Below are 21,813 nucleotides of genomic sequence, written 5' to 3' on the forward strand. Positions count from 1 at the left end.
CACATGTGCAGACGAGGGAGAGTGGATATACTGGATATATCGGATAAAGGATGATGAAGGAGAACATGCAGAGGGTTGGTGTGACAGAGGAGGACGCTGGGATGGGGTTAAGACAGAGCAGAAGAAGTAAGATGATGATGATAGTAAGTTCCAATCTGTCTGCAGTCATTCCCTACATCTGATGAAGGACACGTGAGTTTCACACCGTTAGCCTCGTCTCCTGTGAGGACAGCAGGCCGTGCAGGTTGGAGGAAAACAAGAAGTGATAGAAGAGAAGAACGAGTGCCTGTTGGACTTCAATGTTCCCATTGTTTGTAATTTAAACCGAAGCCGTCGTGCCAACAAGTGTCAAACAAGTTCTGCAGAGACAGAAAGAGGCTCTCGCACAGCCTCCATCTGCGTCTCGAACACGAACGATAACAGCAGATGTCAGCGTGACGACACTTCACTTCAAATTAAAAGCATCGGAAGACAGCCATGCAGACAAATGCAGCAAACACAGAAATGATCCGTCCGGCTTTCAGCACAAATCATTTGGAGGAAAAGTGCAGCTGAATTTAAACTGATGACAAAATATAATAATGAGATACATCAAAAACAGACCTTTTGTTTTGTTCAGAGTAGAAATGTGCATGAAGCTGTGACGGCAGAGTTACAGCAGCTTATTAAAGGGTCACTCCAGTTTATTTCAGCCTGTTTAATGTGTATGAGCTGCACAAATGACTGTAATTCAGGCCAAAAAGCATGAACTCCCTGCAGATTTCTCAACTGAAACTTTTCTGCTTTACTGAAAGGAAACACAGAAATTAGCCATCTGGAGCTGATTTTCTGCCAAATTTCAGCATCATCAGTCTGCCTGCCCGTCTTACAGTGAGGACCATATTTGATCTGACATTACATTTCTGTCAGCAGAGGTGTGAATAATTCTGTCCAAGATTTCGACGCCATCAGGAGGCTCCACTTTTATTTATTTATTTAGATTTATTTTTTAAAATGTTCTAGATTTGTTTTAAGCTGCAAAAGGAAGACTGTCTCTCGGGACCATCCATAGAGTGTACGAGAGGATCACACAGACACAGATACATAACCTCTCAGTCCACAGGTCCAGTTCAGGGACTCCAGGTAGCTGAGGTGAAGCCAAGCAGAGAGCTAGCAGCTACAGCCACCTGTGTCACCAAAGACGCCACGCCCCTAATAATACAAGCTTTAATCCAGGTGAGTTATAAAACAGGTGTTATGAAGGAGAAATTATCTACAGAGACCAAACAGTTTGTGTGTCAGGCTGTAAACATGTTTGTTTCTGCTGTAAAGCTTTAACATGGGAGTCTATGGGGACTGACTCACTGCTGCCTCTGCTGGACAGTAGAGGCACTGCAGGTTTTACGATCATTTCTGGTATTAGCCGGTCACTGCTGGAGGTGCCTACACTGTTTTAGTTTCTTTATAATAAAGCTCCACAGGAAGTCATTACCAGAGCGTGTAATTCATCGCTGCTGACTGCAGTGTTGCATTTTTCTCATTACTAACTAGTCCTTCCATTCAATACAATGAAGCCCACCATCTCCTTCTCTAAGGCCTCTTTTTAAGTCACATTTTTCTGTCGTGTAGTCATTAAAACTGCTCAGGAGCTTCGAGTGCAATAAAACAATCCAAAGCATTCATCACAGCAAATGAATCCAAGTGTTATTTTATTTTAAAAATGCCAGAAAGACGTGAGTGGTTGAAGAATGAAGGACAAAAATTTCTGTGCACATTAAAGGACCGAGTTGGTGGTTCTCAAAAATGCTTCGACACCTCTGCTGATTGGTTTTTAAATGACTTTCTTCCCTCCAGGCAGCCATCGACTCCCTCTGAAAAATCCTCTCTGAGACGTGACGCCGTCTGTGCTGTGCAATCCATCACAGTGAAGTTTTCATCACCGGCTTCTGTGAGCGCCGATGGTCCATTCAAGGACACTCCAACATCCCGAAACTCGAGAGTTTCAGCGTCACAGTCCAAAAGCAAACGGGAAGAAAAGAAGATGCTGGAGAATCTTCTTTCAGTTATCTGATTAAAACCGAAAGAACCAAGAGGAAGAAATGTGATCTTCCATTACACTGATGCTCTCCAGACAATCATACTGTAATTGGATTGGTGCACGGAGTGTGTGTGTGTACAAAAATAGTGTATTACTACAGACACAGTGTCTCCTAGCAGCCACAGAGAGGAGTAAGACTATTAAGACCACAGTTTGGAGCTCCTCAGAACACAAAGGGAGAATTCAATGTTCTGGAAAAGCTTCGGGAACGACTCATTTCCAGCTCCGTGCTTTTGCTTTGACTCACAATACCAAACAATTCTTTCATATCTTACTGAACGTTGAACACAAGCTCCTCCCCCTTTTAAAGCAATCTTCTGAATGGCTTACAGACACAAAGATTTGCACATTGGGTGGTTCTGCACTCACAGCCAGGGCTGTGGACTGGAGATGACCATATAAGGAGATCCACTCTGACATCACAGAGAGCCAGCAATAGAAAAACCTGCGATAAACGGAGCGTGTAGAGCACAGCGGTGCACAGGGATTACTTTACATACGCCGAGCTCGTCATTAAAAACAAACACGGCTGGGACAGGAAACAGGACAGTTTAACCTCTAACATCCACCAGGTCAGCAGTGACGTGTGCAGAGTTACAGACGGACTTTGTTTCAGCTGCAGAAAAAACTGGAAGATTTTATATTAATTTTGTATAGTTTTTTCCCTAAAAGCTTTAAAACTCCATAAAAAGTGATGAATGTTCAGCACGGCTGCACGGTTTAAGCCGTTATTTTGATTATTTGTTACAATTGTTCACTCATTTTTTTGATGGTTTCACATCTGTACAAATATTTGCATCAAAATAAAATAATTTAATAACATTTTTCACAAAAATTTGCAGAAATTTAAATCAGCAGGGTGCTGCTTTCACTTTTACATAATGTGACATTCCTGTAGTTATTCTTTATAAATGAATGTCTGCAGACGAAAAAAGTCTTCCTTCCTCTCCTGGAAGGAAGACCTAAAGTCTTTCTCTGTGTCCTGCACGATCGACGTTTTGCTGCTTTGAAAAATAACTGCATGAGGTAACAACAGATATTTTGCCAGTAAGCTGACCATTTTCCCGAAGCTTTCATTACTCACCGCGGTTAGTCGGCACTTATCTTTGACCACATGAAATGAGATTTGAGTGTTTCTCTGTGAGTGGATGACGCTGCACAGCCTCACGTCATGGATGTCGGAGCTGATGTTGGATGATTGTTACTCTACATTTCTGGGTGTTCTCGGGTTATTTGTGTTGCTTTATGGTGCAGACGCAGCTCTCATGCACTCTTTGCATAACGTCTTCTTGGTTAATCAATCGAGCCAATTACTTGAGCAGACAGGTCCGGCAGCACGGTGCAGGGAACAGCTGCGATTGGCTCACGCAGGCAGGTGGTCAGACGCTGATTTAGGGAGCGCTCAATTTCCTTTTTATTGGAGGAGCGTGCATTTTTAATGTTACGTGATCAAATCCATTTAAATGTGTGAAGCCAAAATCAGGATCAAGATCAGATTGATGTAAACAAACCTCAGTGACCTGGTGGAAGTTAAGAGGCGAATATGACCTGATGGACTTTGATGGAAACATGAATCTAGAACCTGGAATATTATTTCGTTCATCGTACAAGTGCTCAGGAGTTTAAATGTACGGGAAGGAGAAAGTTTTTAACACATAATGAACCAAAAGTGTCACATGACCTCCATCAGAACGCTGCAGACGGGAGTGTGGGAGTCTTGCTCGACTTCATCCCATCATTTCCATTCTTCGACACGGATTTGAGCTCATCTAATGAAGAATGATCCTCGGAGCAGCTCTTCCCCGACTCGGCAGCTATTTCCTCGTCCCGCTCCTCCTTCCACACCCTCTTGTACTCCTGCTTGAGCTCCTGATATGAGCGAGAGAAGGTGTGGAAGATGGAGGTGGCCGGGAACGCCATGATGAGGATGCCGCTCAGGATGCTGGTCAGCGCCACTATCTGTCCGGGGATGCTGCGCGGCACCATGTCGCCGTAGCCCACGGTGGTCATGGAGATGATGGCCCACCAGTAAGAGGCCGGGATGCTGCTGAAGCTGTGGTGGGGGTGCGTGGCGGCAAACGGCGCCAGCTCGCTCTCTGCTAGATGAACCAGAGGTGAGAAGAGGGTCACGGCCACGCAGACGAACAGCAGCAGCAGGCCGAACTCCCTCATGCTGCGCTGCATGGTCACCCCGAGCGTCTGCAGGCCCAGAGAGTGGCGAGCCAGCCGCATCACGTAGAGGATCCGTAGGGCTCGCAGCAGGCGAAGGATCAGGCTCAGTTTGTCCAGGTAGCCTCTGCCGGCCCCCATGATGACATCCTCGTGCGACTCGTCTTTGATGTCGACCACCAGGGACACGTAGTACGGCAGGATGGCAACGGCGTCGATGATGTTGAGCGGGCCGCGGGCGAAGGCCAGCTTGCTCTGGGCGTTGATAAATCGCAGCACAAACTCCAAGGTGAACCAGGCCACGCAGATGGACTCCACCACGAACATGTTGTGACACTTCTGGGAGCACTCGCCCTGCAGACGGGGACAGAAACACGGAGCAAATATAAAGTGCTGCTCCATTGATTTCACACATGATGCTCAGATAGCCTCGGAAAACAGTGACCTGCGAGGCCCGCTGCCTCTCGCTGTGCCGAGGGCAAACGGCCTCTCGGTTTTCCTTACCATCACTTTAATCCCACGTCTGTCTGCACAAAGCGAGAAATTGGAAAACATTTAAAAGCTGCAGAGCACTTACATTGATTTCTCTGGAGCTGAATGCTAAAAAAAGAGTCTGTTGTAATAAGAAGTATGCATCGCTTCAGGGAAAAAATCCATTTTTATTCTAGTGTTATTTTAACAGATGACAGAATGACGACAAAAAAATGAGAAAGAAAGACGACTGAATGAAGAACGGTGTCCACAAATACCAGAGTGACAAAAAGAAAAGTGAAAATTACAGCCTGGAAGAACACGGGCTTTTCTAACTGCACATAATGTGAACTACTTCTGACGAGAAGACGCCGTCGGGCAGCTACCGTCAAGCATTAAAATTTATATTTTTAATCTAGAACTCTGTGTTCCCTGATAAAATACTACTCCTGGAAATAGGTGAATTATTTGTGAGGGAGGTAATATTCGGGAAAGGATGGTGAACCTCACGTGAACTTTCTGCCTGGTTTCGGTGAAAGCTGTAAAATAAAAATGATTTTCCTGCTTCCATTCTGCTTTCTCCTGTTTTACTCCATCATATCGCCTTCTATCCTGTTCCAGCCAGGATGTGCATAACAAACATGACCAGACGTTCTAATAATGAGGACAGTGTATGCACAAGTAATCCATGTGAGCCAGAATCACTTAGTTTACCACAGTTTTTTCTACTTCTGGTTCTACATGATGTCATAGAGAGTAGCCAATCAAAAGAAAGTGGTCTTAAAGGGTGGCCTTGAAGTGGGAGGAGCTAAATAAGGGATATCTCTAACTGTAAGTCCAAGGATAAAATATGGGGCTGCTGTAAACTGTGTCAACATAGCGCTTTATGCTAATTTCTTTATTTAATTGAGTGGTGTCTTTAGAATTTAGCCTGCACTTATATCTGGGCTCTTATTGTAAAAACTGAAATTTTGCTTTTGAACGTTTGTGAAAGAAAACCCGTCAGGTCTTATTTTTTTCTCAAACCATGACTGCTGATAATTAACATGAAATAAAAACACTGAATTTTCTGTAAGCTATTGTTAGCATGATTATATCTGCAGCAGCACCATCCACCTTACAGGTCGGCCAGATTCAGAACTTTCAGCTTTGTTTAGCGCTCACGTCCACACTTTGATTTTCTGTCGGCTCGATTAGTCCGACCGACTGCAAAAACGTTCGGGAGGAATCGATTTATCGTCTCCGGCTCACAAAAGCCAAATTCAGACTCTTTACACTGACAACAGCAGTCAGCTCTGCACGCTGTCTCCTTTTGTTACCTCAGACCGCCGACAGAAAAACAACCATCAAACAGTCACGCTGACAAAAGCTGCTTTTCAATCCACGCCTGCGCCCCATTAATATGCTTTAATTTGTCTTTTTACTGTCATCGCTGTTTCCATCAGTGAAGTTACACTGATTTATAACTGCACCTATTTATAATTACAGAGGATTTATTCTCCATATCTTTATTCTTGGACTCTTCTGTGGATGCCCGTTTGTCTCATACTGAGTCGGGTTGGCAAACATAAGGCCCAGGGCCAGAATCAGGCCCACTGGATGGATTTGGAAAATGTAAAGGACAAAAATGTTCCACTTTAAGCTGTATTTTCATAAGTTTTACAGCTTTTCCTACTGATAAAAATGTATATTTTTACAGTAGGGTCATAGTAACAACAACCCAGACATATTCTGTTGATTAAAAAAATGTCAGTCTGAGAATCACAGGACTTTCTGCACAAACAATTATTTATAACAATTTAAGATTAAATCAGCGTTTCTGTATCACTGAAAATCTGAGATAAACTGTTCAAACTGTTCTTTTTCTTATATTAAAATATCTCAGGGATTAAATGTGCAGTTAGACTGTACATGTACATGTAAATACTCTGTTATATTACTGTGATGTGATTAATGTGTTAGCAAAGAGCTGCTTTTACACATCCAGCCTACACATCGCACGTTCATCTGTAGTCACATTTCCACTCTCCTGTCTGTTGCTGGGTGCAGGTACCCTGCAGCGTGTTTATCACTTCGAGCTTTCTTGATTTTGCTAGAAACAGCTTCCGGTGTCTGTAAATATCACAGTGATAGAGAACAAAATCTGCAGCTCTGTCGGCATCAGTTTACCTGTCAGTTAATCACAATCAGCCCCACTTTACATCACAGCTACGTGAGCCGACGTTAACAGGATGAAATATTTAGTGTTGTGGTGGAAATGTTTCCCAGTCAACACACAGTCTTCTCTGTCAAGTTTCAAAAGTGTTTTCAAAACGCTGCGTTTTCCTCGACCGAAAACGGCGTCTCAGTGTGGACGGGAGGCCAAAACGGAGAGACAACGATGCGTTTTCAAACGAAAACGTATTAGTGTGGACGTAGCCTGGGTGAGTTTGTGATGCTGCTGACGGTTAGAAAGGATAAAGGTTAAACACTTCCAAGTGTTTAACCTGTTAAGCCCTCAGCCCCAAGCTAACACCTGTGACATTTCACCAGAGGTGTAAGTAGTATTGCAAATGTTACTATTTCAAAGTTACTGTGACTCAAACATAGAAAAATGTGATTTTTTATTTCCCTCGCCTGTAAAAGTGTTTTATAGCAGATAACACCTTTGAAAATATGCTTTGGGTCACATTTTACTCCAGAAAATCCCGTAGCAGCTCTTTTAACTGTTTGGCGTGTTCGCTTTGTTTGGTGGTTGTAGAAATGGTTTAAATAAGATTCAGAGGTTTCTGTGGATACTACACATGTCGGGATTTATATTTCTGACTCCGTGTTATAACCAATTAAATGTGATTTCCTCCCTTTAGCGCCCATCCTTGGGTGCGTGGGTGCTTAACAGGTTAAAGTCTGTGCTCAGTGCTCAGTCTGTCGTGACATTACAAATACATATGAAACACAACTGATCCACAAATCAGTTTTATCATGTAAATGTTTTAAGCTTTTGTCCGAATCACTGAGTTGTTACACAGTCAGGTATTTTGGTAAAATCACAAAATGCTACGATGCTAAATGCTAAATAACAGTGATAGTTAACTCTGAAGCACAACAACAGACGTCAGGTTCAACATTCAGCCAGATCCCAGAAATTTCTTCCTGCTGTTTTTATTTAAGCCCATATTTAAAAAGTTTTATGCATTTCAAACTGATTCCACAGGCTGTTTTATAAATTCTGTAAGCTCTGTACCCACCTTCGTCTCCTCATCTCGGAGGTCCGGCATGGTGCTGATGCACAGACTGATGACGGTGACCATCACCATGACGATGGAGAGGCAGGCGAACATCTTCCCGGCCAGCCCGGAGTGAGGGTTTTCCACCATATCGCGCAGCACCACGATCAGTCTGCGATAGCCCTTTTCAGTTTGTGTGCTGGTCTTCTTCAGCATCATCCTCTTCTGCCTCCACTCTTCCTCTTTACGCTCCCGCTCCGCCACCTCCTCCACCCGGGCCATCATGCGACGGCGGCAGCAGCGCTCCATGTGGCCGGGGTCCACGCCCCAGTAGTCGAGCTCGTCGTGCAGTGAAACGGCACATAACTCCCGGAGCAGACGCAGTTTGCCTGCTGCCAAGAAGTTGAGGATGACCCTAAAGGCTGTTGGGTTTCGGTCGAAGAAGAACTCCTGGCAGGTCTCATCGTAGTCGTCGCAGAGTCGTGCGATCTCCTCAGGGGTGGTGCAGAAGCGCAGGCGACCCAGACGACTCTGAGGAAACTGCTCCAGCGTGCTCCAGGGGAAGGTGTAGCGGTTGCCGCCGACATTGACCAGAACCTGCAGGGTGCGGTCGACCACATACGACGCCTTCGGGTCGCGCAGGAGCTGGGCGCGCTGGAAGTAAACGCCTTTGAGGGTCTCGGTCTCCGGGATCTCAGTGAAGAAGCGGTCGAGGCTGCTGTCGTCGCTGCTGATGGAGTAGGTGCTGAAGTCGTGGTTGGCATTGCTGATGATGGGCATGCTGGCAGCTGGATGTGTGACGGGATGGATGAGATTTTATTATGTCCGACTGACCGGAGGTTTACGGAAGCTCCACTGAAGCTGTAGGGAAGCAAAAAGAGAGATTCAGTCTGCTGAAATCTTTCTTTAATTCAAACTTGTTTGTCTCCAACAAGGGACCAACATGGAGTGAAGGAAGTGTCCCAGACCTCCTACTGTTCTGATATCAAATCCAAGTCCTGTTACGTCACTTATCGAGCCTTTTCATGTTCATGTTTTAAAGTTACTTCAACTCAATCATCCTGCTTTGCAGAGAAGACTGAAATATCTTCCTTAATGTTCACCACTCGTACCCACAACATAAAACTATTAGGAAATGTTGTCTGACACATTCAATTAACTGCTACAGCTTTCTGAGCTTCATCGGTGTTAAAAATCCAAATTCAGAATGATTAAGAAGTTTTGGCTTGAAGTTTGACGTGACATCAGAGTCAGTACTCCGGTTTTCAAAGCGAGCTCTCGCTGTCATAACCTGTCAGATACCATCAAGAAACAAAGAGCAGTAAATGGGATGTGAGCAGGACGCCGGTTTCTGATGTGTTTAATCACAGACAACACTGAACAGACATATTGAGCCACAGCAGCAATACAGCCCGAAACACGGAGAGAGAAGATGAGGCCTCTCGCATATTTGTGCGAAGCCTCATCTTCTGTAATGACTCTGATCAAAACAAAGCAGCGTGCCAGGAAAAAGAGTTCGGATCACTGCAGTTACTGCCAGGAGAACAGCAACCCTCAGTGAAGCACAGGACCATGAATATCACCCAATTTGATGCGTATCTTCTAAAATACTGAATCTCAGACTCAGTGCCAATCATTATTAGTCTGCCACGAATTTGGTGATGGATTCTGAAGTGAACCTATTCTGTTTTTTTCTTATTTCCTGTCATATCTCCTGTTTCGATGTTGAACAGTTATACTAAAAACTGAGTTTCAAATAATGAAATGTGTATGTACAAATAAATAAATACCCGGATTCAGGCAATTCCTTCTATTCTAGGAGCTTCTTTGATGATGCTGGAGAGGTAATATCCCAAATATGGTCAAAAACCCCGCCCACCTGCTGTGTCCAAATCTTTATTCGCCACTCAGGAGCGAGGTTAGCAGGTTGACGAAGTTTTCTTTCTTTATTCAGTATTAAAGGTTTTTTCTGTTCTTTAGAAAGAATGCAGAGTTTGGATCAACAACAGCTGAAAACCTAAAGTTGACTCTCAAGTCAAATATGTGATTTTCAGCTAGGCTAATGCTAAAAGACAAAGCTATCCAATCTTTAAGTGATGATGTATGAATCCTGCTTCCAGGTCCAAACTACTCTGTGTTTATTAAGGCTGTTGTGTTTTTAACATGTTTTAATGTTTTGTATCTTGTTCTGTTTAATCTCAACAAGCCCCTAAAAACAGTCAGTGATCAATGTCGGCCTCTCTCAGTTTTTATTACCACTGTTCATTTTAAAGCTCAGTTTTTAAACCCTTAGATGTAACTACAGCCCAGCCCATGCAGCAGTATATTAGTGACTAACCTCGTATTGTGGATGGATTATCTCAGTTGTTCTCCTGACTGAAGTTTGGTCCGTTTACAGCATCCTGCCATGTGATTGCATTTGTCCCTAACCATCGGGAACCCTCACGTTAACTTTTATCGAGTGGAAAAAAGTTAGCGTTCATCCTCCAGCTTCACTGTGTTTATGTTATGCTAACATAGCTGTGTCGCTAGCGATCACGTAGCACATCATTATATACCAGCTAGCCAAAGTTCAGTAACCCTACAAACGTCACTGCTCTTTAGTTTTCTGTCTTCATTTATGTTTGAAGTGATTGCAGAGCTTTAATTTGTTTCAGAAATCTCTCAGTCAGAACATGATATATCATGTTTAGGTGGAAACTAGCGAGCTAACGTCCTGCTAACTTCTAACTCTGTTAAATGTAATAAATTCTGTTTTCATGGATGTCTGGATGTTAAACTTAATAGTTACACCTGGTAAAGCAGCAACGCTGATCATTTTATTAAAGATGAAAGAATTTAGACAGTTTTTAACTCTCAGTGATGCTGCAGTGTTCGTTGGACCCGGAAACGTCTAATGACACCAGACTTAAAGACCAGATTCCATTTATAATGGGCAATACTGAGGAATTAGACCTGCATGCAGAGCAGCCTGTGACTATAGATTCATTGAAGACTATAACGTGCTTACTTAGACATAGCTAAGATAACAATTTTGCTAACCCTGAAACTCTATAAGAACAGCTCATTCAGTTTCCATATGATTGTTTTCTACTCTTCCGTGTTATATGATCATTCAGACCAAAGGCTGAGCCAACCTGCAGATGAAACAAGACAACGAGGACAACGATAAAAATGAAGCTTTTTGTTATATAAATCAGACGCTGATCCTGATGTGCTGTATTAAACTATCTGGGCTTCAGGTGTCAAAGCTGACAATATATCCAGCTCTAATAATTCTTCCATGCCAGTCATTAAAGAACAAATCACTGAGTCTACATTAGTCCCTGTGTCTTTTTCAGTAAAATAGAAAATTGACTGAAAGGGGAAGAAGCTCTCAACACTCCCCATTTTAGCCTTGACACCCTGCACAGTTTCTTCACACCAGTTCACGCCTCGATTCGTGTGACTCGACGGTGAGACACGGTGATGGCGTGAACGAACCGAGAGAGTAGAAAATGTCTGAGAATCACCAAAGAAGCTCCTTTGGCTCTACAGGTTGGAGCAGAAAGCTAAAGTTTCACCTCGGCCTGATGTCGACAGGATGAATATAGAATCTGCTCGTATGAAACCAACGTGGGTTTGACAGGTCGGTCAGTGTGAGCTATAAAAGACTGAGATCCTCACTTCTCGTGACAGCGAACCACACATAAGTTTGAAGTTTGATATCTGAAAAAATGAACAACCATAAGCCAGACCTCCATACTTTCAACTGAAGAAAAGCTTCCTGTTCCGTGTAATTCTGTGATTGCACGGATTATCGTTGTATGTTATTTGAAATTACAAAATCATTCTATTTGAGTAACAAGCCAGGCTTTAATATAAAAATAATTATGCTCTCAGTGCATTTAAGTAATGCATGAATAATAAGTTTTGTATATATTTTACAGGAAAGGAGGAGTCATTTAAGTACTGCATAATTTTTATGGGAATTGTGAAGCAAAACAAACAAATTTCCCCTTTCATGTTGTAAGCATGCTGTACTGCAGATTTAGATATTTATTTTTTCATATGTTAATATTCATAAGTTAATAAAGGAAAATATTTATACTGTTTAAATAAAAGGACAGTTTAATAATGTCCCCAAAATTACCCCATATTTACGACGCAAGATGAGAGAATGTTGTTTGCTTTTCTGCAGAATTCCCATGAAATTACTTTATGAATGAAACTACTTTAAATCACTTACACAGTACTAAAGTTTATTTACATCACATTTCTTTCGCTTACTGTACAAACCCGACTTGTTACCTCCTTATTTTAGTGTATGTACCTTTAAATATTTGTAAGTACATATAGTGACGTTGTAATTTCAAATAAAATCCCATGCTGACTCCCATTATGGACTCTTGTCTACATCGTTCCTGCAAAAGCAGCTTTCACGTTAGACACAAAGCACTTACACATAGGAAAAACGTGCGTGTGTGAATGGATGTATAAGACGTGGTGTGTAAGGCACTCGGTGCTCAGGTAGAGTAGAGCCAGTCCTTTTCCTGGTTTGGGCTGCTGATCGGCTTCGTCCTGTCGCTGAGTTCTGTCCTAGATTCTATTTGAGTGTCATGTTGCTCTCTATGATCTATGATCCCAATTTCAGGCACACGTCAGGGATTATTAAAGCGAGCAGGATGCACGCAGCTCAGTTTGGAGCCACAGCAGAGAATCTCAAGAATTTATAATTAAGAAATATAAAATCGGGAAAAATCATTAAAACTTGTTTAAGTATAGAGTGACGGAGGGAGAAAGTCATTTTAATCCATTTACCGTTAAATCTACAAAACAGTGCAGTGTGTGTGTGTGTGTGTGTGTGTGTTTCCGACTAATGAACAGGAGGTTTATTTAAAAACATAATTTGGTGAAAAACTGACATTTAATGGTTGCATGAGTACAAACACATCCTCTGTAACCTCCTGCAAAAGCTGAACATGTTTCAAAGCGTTCAGCATGTGTGCACGAAGGCCGGCCCAGTTTTCATTTGTGAGTGTGCTGTGCTGATGTAGCGCCTCTAATATCAACAAGAGGTTTCAGGAGTGAGGCCATGTTAAAAGCAAAACTACTAAAATTGTTTTGTCTCAAAAGACAATTTCCTCCTTCATAACACCTGCACAGGGGGAGAACGTTTTTATAACTCACCTGTTTAAAGCTTATTAAGGCTTAAAGTTTGCATTATTAGGAGCGTGTCTTCTTGAATGACAGGTGGACGGTGACACAGGCAGCTGTAGCTACTAGCTCTCTGCTAGGCTTCACCTGAACTGGACCGTGTTTGTGCTGTTGGAGCATTTTTAATGACATCATGTCACCAATAATATGGCTGCTGTGAGGTCACTGCACTGACAGACCATCCAAGAAGGTGGAGCTCTGGTTTTTGGGTTTGATTTTAATTCTTACTAAGCAGTAATTACCAGACATCTGCGTCTGTGTGATGCCTGGACCAAACTAGCTAGCGACTTGATGCTCCAAAGAAAAGAAAGAAAGACATAAATAATGTTTTTAAAAGCTATATGTAAATAAGATTAAAAACATCATGGCTGCAGTCAAAGTTTTGTTTAAAATTTCGAGTCCAGGTACCAGGGGGTGATGTGACTGTAGAATCCACCATCTTCTAGCTACAGTCTATAGCTTTCCTCAGCCTCCCCGACCTGAAACCAACTGTCAGCTCATATTTTTATTAAAAATGCGAACTGAGCCATTTTCTCGCTTAAGATCTGAGATTCAAACTCAATTTTTGAAATTAAAGTTCAGCCTGAATTTGACACAGAAATGAGGGACGGACCCTGAACTACACCCCGGTCAAAGTTCCGTACAGGCCAGGTGTGATTCACTCACCTTTCAGCGCGGAGACGAGCCGCCCCGGCTCTTTAACGTGTCCCGTTCATGTTCTCTTGAAGACGCTCCTGAGCCACTCAGACTGGCGCACAACCTTCCGCGTAACTGCGCCAATTACGAGGCACAGGCGCTGCTCCGGCTCCAGTTTCTGAATCCAGTCTGAAGTTTGGGCTCGGTGTGTGTCCGTGCACCGTCACCGGGCTGCACGCACACGTCGCCTCTCCAGCAGCTCCGGAGTTGGAGGGAACGGAATGAAACGGATTTCTTTGTGCGCAGCTCGGCGCTCGGTGTCCGCTGACCCCCGCCCCCCGCCGCATCCGAGGAGACGATAAATGCGATTACCTAACGGCGGTGTCCTCCTGAAACCTGCCGCTGGATTTTCATCTGTGTTTGACAGCAGGACCGTCCTCCTCCTCCCTCCCCCTCATCCTCCTCTTCCTCCTCTCACACCCTCCCATCTCCAGCCCTCCTCGCCGATGCACTGTAAAACACAGACAGGCTGAATGTGCTGGAAGAAGTTTGGGGCGTTTTTGCCTGATGTGAGATACACGAAGAGGTAAAAGAATGAGACGTGTGTAAAAGTTTAACCCTTTAATCTTCAGGATCTTGTTGAGTCACTAACAGCTCCACATCTCTGAGGTCGGACCGGATAATTCACGCTGCAGGATTTAAACTTACAGCAAGTCTGTGTGAGTCCATCACAGGTCAGAATGAGAGTGTGCAGCCCTCTGGCACAAATCACAAACACTGATGGAACAGAAGCAGTTTGCAAAAACTCTCAGCTGCAACAGTAAGTCTGATGTAACCGAGAGTAAAAATAAAGCGCGCTGCATCCATTCTAATCAGAGCAGCGGGTCTACTGCACACAGTGCTGTGCTTCTCACATCTACATGCAAGTGGATTCAATTTCATGTACACACTCTGTAGACTCCAATTTGGTGCTGCTGCTGCACTACAACGGGACCCTACTGCACATGCGTTCTGCAGGCTTTCTAGAAAATAATATAAAGCTTGATTAGACTCCTGACCACTGACACCACAGACGAGTATGTTCTTATTTTCCGGTCCTGGAGGGATATACGCAGAGTTAGTCCCAGCTTTTGTTCAGATACTCAAAACTAAATGTCACAAATTCCAGGTGGTAAAAAAACAAATGATGAAAAGCTGCAGTTCCTCTAACGTCCAGCAGAGGCAGCAGTGAGTCAGTCCTCATAGACTCCCATGTTAAAGCTTTCCAGCAGAAATAAACATGTTTACAGCCTGACACACAAACTGTTTGCTCTCTGTGGCTCATTTCCTCCTTCATAACACCTGTACAGAGGGAGGATGTGTTCATGACTCACCTGTTTAAATTACTTTAAGGCTTACAGTTTGCATTATAAGGGGCGTGGCCTCTTCGTGGCTGTAGCTGCTAGCTGTCTGCAAGGCTTCACCTCAGCTAACTGGATTCCCTGAACTGGACACTCTGGACCATGTTTGTGCTGTCTGCACCTTTTTAGTGACATCATCTGACCTAAAAGGGAATGCACAGAGATTGCATGCCCTCAAGCAGTTTGTGTTACTCATGTGTTGTGTGTACATTACATGTTAATTTAATAGTCATATGGCTTGTGGAAAAAAAAAAAACCCAACAATGCTGTGAAACATTTTTTTCTTCTTCTAAACCTGCAGACAACAAATGAAAAATGAAATTTAGAAGTCAAAAAAAGACAAATTTAAAAGAAACATGCTCCCACGCATGGAGGGGAGCCTTAATCTACTGGATGAAAAGCCTGTCGATTATATTTTTTTCAACTTCACCTACCTGCTTAGATGAACTCTGTCGGTCCCTTCACCAGTAAATATATCAGAAAGAGAGAAAATATGTTCCCTCCAGATGTAATTTGCAGTTAGGCTGTGTAAAAATGTCATGTTTTAAAGTCAGGGTTGCTTTTTAGTTTGCTGAAAACTAGGGATGCAACGATACCAATTTTTTCAAACCGATCCGATACCGATACTTGGATCTGAGTACTTGCCGATACCGAGTACAAAAACCGATACTTCTACCACACACAAGTTAAACTTAACCAGTAGTAAAGAAACGACCCCAGACAACTCTTTAACCCAAACGAAACGTTTACTGAACGTAAGGGCAGAGACAAATACTGTACAACACATCCCTTTTTTAAACTCAAATGATATTCCAACTCCTTAACCAAATGAAATACACTGTATAAATGACATAATTCCCTTTCAAATTATATTAAAAAACCCAACTTATGTTATCACCTTTTGGTAAGTGACTCACTAATATACACTCCAAAACACGTTATATAAATCCACTAAACACACAATATTCACACATGGGCTCCACACACTCACATTCACACTTGTTGCAGGCCTGTTTGCTGCTCACGCCGGACGATGGAGAAAATCCTCTTCTCCCCAGTAAGAGCACAAAAGTCTGACTTACAGTTCCGTTGCCCGGTAGATCGCCGTTCACCAGTCCCACAATAAATCCACTCCTTGCGGACCCGATGCTGTCTCTGCTACAGCACGTTAGCGAGTCACTGTCCAGCTCTCCGACAGTCCATAGCGGCTGCCTCCTTGGCGAAGCCAAGCAGTCCGGGCTAGCCTTTAGCCTCGGCGGTCGTAGCTGGAAACAGTTTTCCACGGTGGTGCGACCGTTGAAACAAAAAGTCACTTCACCCACACTCTGTTGTGAAGCTCTCACACGGTCAGCTTTCTAGTCACACACTCTTTTGTGCTGGTTAACCTCAGTAAAACTAGCCGGGTCTCTCACTTTGGTTCAGCTAACCTCGTTCATCTCTCCATGCCGTTCTCTTCTCCTCCTCCATTGCAACAGATACACAGGTCCCGTTTTATGCTACCTTCACGGGCCTCCAGAAAATGAGAACTCTGAAAAATATTTTAACTCCTTCAGAGTTACATACCATAAAATAATACTTTTATGATTAACATAACAGTTTGATTGCTCTAATTACCTGTATTTACCTTGCGACATATTACAGGGCAAATTACATTCAGGGTAGAGTTACATCACATAACATCAACTGTGAACACCTTATGTTACCGTGGCGTTTAAGTCCATGGGAATTATGAGTATCCACTCCCAAATTCCCATCCGGGCTACATTAGTATCGGTTCATGGTATCGGTTAACTTTTACGAGTACGAGTACGCACACATTTTACAGTATCGGCCCCGATACCCGATACCAGTATCGGTATCGGTGCATCCCTACTGAAAACAGCCGTGACAGAGCTCCTACACACACCTGTGGTGAAAAACCACAGGTTTGTGTGTGTGTGTGTGTACAATGCGACAGCTCTGTCACCTCCTACAAAAGGTTGCAGGAGCAATCTGTTCAACCAGACATTAAAGGAGGGTAACACATGCGCGCTATTGCCAGTCCCCTCATCTGCCTGGGTGTGCTTCCTGTATTTCCACTGTGTCCGTCAATAAAGACCCAAAACAAAGGTTATGTTATGATAATAGGTTCAGTCTGGCCCTGCCTTAGAGAAAGACCCCCCACCCACCCAGGGTGAAAGGGAGGGGTGAGGCAGAAATAGCTTTGAGCTACTGTTTGAGTTTGATTTTTACACCGTATAACCAGGAGCTCAGTGCTGATTGGGAGCCTCGTTCCTCCAACGTACCAATCGTTTATTACACGGCGGTCACATTATAGCAGCGTGCATGTCACCTTCAGAGCGCCTGTTGCTCTGGTTATTAGAGCTGGACTGAAACCACCTGCTTCTTGTAAAGCAGCAATGCAAATAATCAATGACATAATAGTGTGTGTTTCCCTGTGTGTGTGACTGTGTTTGTGAGACACACACACACACACACACACACACACACACACACTAAGGCTCTGTGTTTTATCTTCTGTCTATTTTATTAATCCTCTCTGCGTTTGGACGCCAGCCTGCACAAACTTTAACAATCAGGCTCTCACTGCACTTAAACAAAAGCTTTTCAGTAAAATCCAGTTTATACAGAGGAGCCACGAGCAAGTATGCAAGCAGCTGTGCACTGTAAAAACATGTGGAGGGAGAAGACACAAACCTGCATGTACAACAGCAGCAGTTAAGCAAAGTCAGGGCCTCTCTGTTAGCTCAACAAAACCTTTGGAAGTTTTTTTCCCAATGCAGTCCAACTGAATGCTGCCTAGACTGTATATAAAAGATGGGCATATGGCTGTAGTGAGGTGCAGAAGTCCCATAAACCTGCATTGTTGCTGACGACCACCAGGGGGTGACTCATGTGCTCGCATGTAGACTGTGGGAAAAACAAAAATCGATCAGTCAATCATTCTAATTTTATTTGTATTTCACTTTTCATGCAGCTCAAAGTGCTTCACATATGACTGAGAAGCAAAATCATAAAGGTGTAATAAAACAAAGCAAACAGCATATGGTGAAAAGCATTTTACAGTCATTTAAGCTGCTTTCAGCCCCTGAAGATTCACCACAGTGGCTCCCTCCATATTTGATTTGACAGATTTTCCTAAACAGACAAATTATCAAATAAATAAAATGAGATTCAAATTAACCTAAAAGTGCAAAAACAGCAGGTCAAATAAATGACATCAAGAAAATTAGCTACCCTACTTCTTTCATTACTTTCAAATTACGCCATAACAAGCAATACAAGTGTGAGGTTACACACTGACACCAATCTTTATTCTAAAGAAGACACACACACGCACACACACATGCTCTGGACAGCTGTTCTGCTGTAGAACTGGAGGCTTCAGCGCTGCAGGTCTGATGCTCATCGCTGCTTTGGTTACGTGTTGAAGGCTCTCGCTGCTCAGCGTTAACATCGCACGTCTTCGCTTTGTGTTGGCCTGCTGTCTGGGAAAACGCTTTCTAAGAGTCGGTGTCCTGTTTGCAGTTTGTCTTCTTGTCCTCTTGAACAATAGAAATCAGTTTAGTGTTCGTATTTCCACTCCTCTGAAACACCAGACCATGCCTTCATTTCCCCCCTCAGAAACTGAAGTCAGCTGATTGTAGTGTGAGTGCAGGAATAAACGTGGGTTCATCTTTGGTCAAACTTCCACGTCCTGCAGAAGGAAGAACATAAAGACATATTTGTTTGCCTAGTAACTGTATCCAATACAGTTATACATGTTACTTTGTAACATTTTACACAGAGCACTGGTTACATCATAAAAAAGAGGAAAATGTAGACGAGGAAAAGAAATTCAAGTAAAATAAGTCATATGTATAAAGGAAGCTTAGTCAAGAGCTGAAGAGGCAGATTTGAAACACTTTCCTCGTGAGCTTATGGTCTCAGTCACTAGTTTAAAGTCTCACTGAATAAAACATGATGTTCATTTTCAGCTGATGTTTTACGGCAGAGCTACTAAGTGACTGACGAGTCACGAGCGTATGAGCGCGCAGCGTCGCTGATCCCTGTGCAACATCTACGTAAGTGCAGTGCAATAGTCTGAAAAACATCTGTTATATCATCTATTCCACTACTTAAAGCTGCTATCATCATGAATATTGTCCATTTATTTATGATAAAATAGGAGCTATTCTTTTTTATTGTTCTTTTAAGTTAATGGTATGACTGATTATGTCTGTTTGTCAGCACCAAGTTCAGCAGTGCTTCTTCTCTGTGTGCTCGTGATTACGACGACAATGAATCTCATCTGAAAATCCAAAGATGACGATGAGAGAAACACTCACTCGAGGGTCAGAACCCCGACTCTGCAAACCAGCAGGTGATGCCTGCATCTGCAGTTCTGTGTTTCCCCCTGTGGCCTGTGTTCGTCTGTCTCCATCTTCACATTTCCACCTGTGTCTCACCTGCTCCTCTGTCTTTGTTGCTTTGGTTTTTGTGTCTTCAAGTTTGTCCCCAGTGCTTTTATAAGGCTCATCTTTATTTTTTCATGTCTGCTTTAGTTCCTTCTTTGAATAAGGAACAAAAAAAAACAAAGCACTGGTGGTGCAAATAAAGGGCGAAATGATGCAGAAACTCTTCACATTTTTGAGTCAGTATTTTTCAGTGCATGTTTTCATAGCTGCACATTAGAGTCATGAAAATGCGTTACACTGTTCTTAAAATATCATCAGGGAAAAAAACAGTTAGAAATGTATCAGCTCGGAGATGATTGAAATCCACACTCTGAACATAACCTGCCACGAAGCAGATCAGGTGTGCACAACAGGTTACTATAGCGATCTACCTGGGTTAAGAAAGAGGCGCCTTTGTGACACTGAAGACTTTGCCTCGGGCAGGAAGTCAGCAGGAGGACAGCAGGTTACGTGACAGTTTTAGGAATGGAAGGGTGAGCAGACAGGTAATTAACGGCCATCAAACACTTGAGTTTTCTCCACTTAATGAGCACGACTGTGTTGAAAACACTCCAGATGTGTTTTAAGCCTGTGTGGAACAATTCCTCTGTACCCCGAGGAATTCTGCTAAAAGAGTCGATGACAACAAGTGTTTTTGTATTAAATAAAGGAGGTGGAGATACTGCAGCAAACATGCAGGCGTCGTGACTGGGTTTTCTTTGCAATGTTTACAGTATTTTTTTTTATTAAATAATGCTTTTATCTTGTTGGTATTGGATCTCTTTGGTCACTGTGACGTGGTATTTTAGGTAAAACCTCCTTCTCATATTCAGACCTTCTCATGTGGAACTGCACCGGCAGAATCCAGCCACAGAGAGCAAAGTCGGAGAACTGTACTAAAATGACCTTGAACCTGCTCGGCTGATGAATATCAGGGATTACATGATAATCCAGGAGCAGAAAGGGGACGGGGGGAAGGAAAACTAGAGAGCGCACTGGGACACAAAGAGACTGCCGGGCACGGCCGGATTAACCTCCTGAAACGCCCCGAGGCAAATGTTGGGCCCCTTCTGACCCCCCCTGTACAAAGTCAATAGGTTTATCAATGGATTAAACATTAAGTCAAGTTTTAAGATTAGTTTCCAGGCCTTTGTTCCAGTTTATTCCCGGTTTATTATCTCCTGTGGCAGGTTTGTTATATCAGAAGGGAGAGAGGAACCTCCTCTGTGTTGGACATGGATCTATACTGGGGCTCTCCCCTGTTTTGACTCCTTGCAGCTCATTTAAATGTTTGCAATGTCAAAGATTTGAGCCAGCCTTTCATTTCGTCTTGCTTGGAAACCTTAAGCTTCTTTTGCAACTTAATTTGCTGATGGTGTCGAGGCTTAACGGAGTTCAGTGGAATCGCTCCGACAGAAGAAATTAAACCAAACTCCTGGGGAATTGCTCCGCTCTCTCAATTTGTGGCGAATCGCCAGGGGAGCTGCTCACCAGGGCAACTGATAACCCACCCTTGATTCGGCACAAACAGTCCTCTCAAACACTCGTTAATTAGCTTCTGCCTCCAAACCCTTATCGGGCCTCCCAACGTCTACTTGTAAAGGCTTGTCCTTGATTCAGACTGCAGCTGAACTGCGTTTCATTAATATGACATGTTGGTGTGAGCGATGCTTCAGCGAGCATTCGGGCTGTGGTTGAAGCGCTCCCTGTCAGTCTCCTGTTTCTCATAATGGAATGAAGAAAGAGAGGAAGTCTGTGGAGCGTCTATGGAGGAAACCCTCAGAAATGAATCAGATTATATGGGCCAGGTGTCCTTTTACTGTTACAGACTAGCTGCCCTAAAGTCAGTAACCAGAGAGCTGCTCGTTAAGCGGTGACGTTTGACCAGATAGCTTTAACATTAGCTCAGTTCCAGAAACATGGCACAGAACAGACATCTGACCTGTGCGTGTGTTTCCTGGGTTGGATGAGGCTCGTGTGCCTTCAACGTGCTGCCTTGCCTTGTTCATCATCAGTCACCAGTCAATTCCAGCTTTTTATCAGCTCTGTCCATGACAAACAGTTTTCAAAAACTAAAGTGTAAAACTAAAGGCCCATACACTCATATTTAAGCAGTTATCAAAAGACTCACAGTCGGACCTCAAGCTCAGGATCAGGACTTTCTGAGCGAGTAATTAAAACCAGGCAGCAATCTAAAGTTTGCTCCATTTTCAGTGTCTTCC

The 21,813-nt window shown here is 43.3% G+C and overlaps 1 protein-coding gene across 3 annotated transcripts; it reads right to left on the minus strand.

The window, feature by feature from the left end:
- Positions 1-1,190: 1,190 nt before the first annotated feature.
- On the minus strand, positions 1,191-15,159 carry LOC116319087 (potassium voltage-gated channel subfamily G member 4-like). 3 transcript variants are annotated; one of them, XM_039614036.1, is made up of 3 exons: positions 15,129-15,159; positions 7,945-8,784; positions 1,191-4,600 (listed from the first exon to the last, which is right to left on the minus strand). In XM_039614036.1, exons 2-3 carry the CDS (start codon positions 8,701-8,703, stop codon positions 3,764-3,766), a joined length of 1,596 nt encoding a protein of 531 aa, XP_039469970.1. In that variant the 5' UTR covers positions 8,704-8,784; positions 15,129-15,159; the 3' UTR covers positions 1,191-3,763. The 3 variants fall into 3 exon arrangements, with proteins under 3 accessions (XP_039469970.1, XP_031594167.1, XP_039469961.1); XM_031738307.2 differs by lacking the exon at positions 15,129-15,159 and adding an exon at positions 13,786-14,253; XM_039614027.1 differs by lacking the exon at positions 15,129-15,159 and having other exon boundaries at positions 7,945-8,930.
- Positions 15,160-21,813: the final 6,654 nt, after the last annotated feature.

This window comes from Oreochromis aureus, linkage group 1, assembly GCF_013358895.1.
Source record: "Oreochromis aureus strain Israel breed Guangdong linkage group 1, ZZ_aureus, whole genome shotgun sequence".
NCBI lineage: Eukaryota > Metazoa > Chordata > Actinopteri > Cichliformes > Cichlidae > Oreochromis > Oreochromis aureus.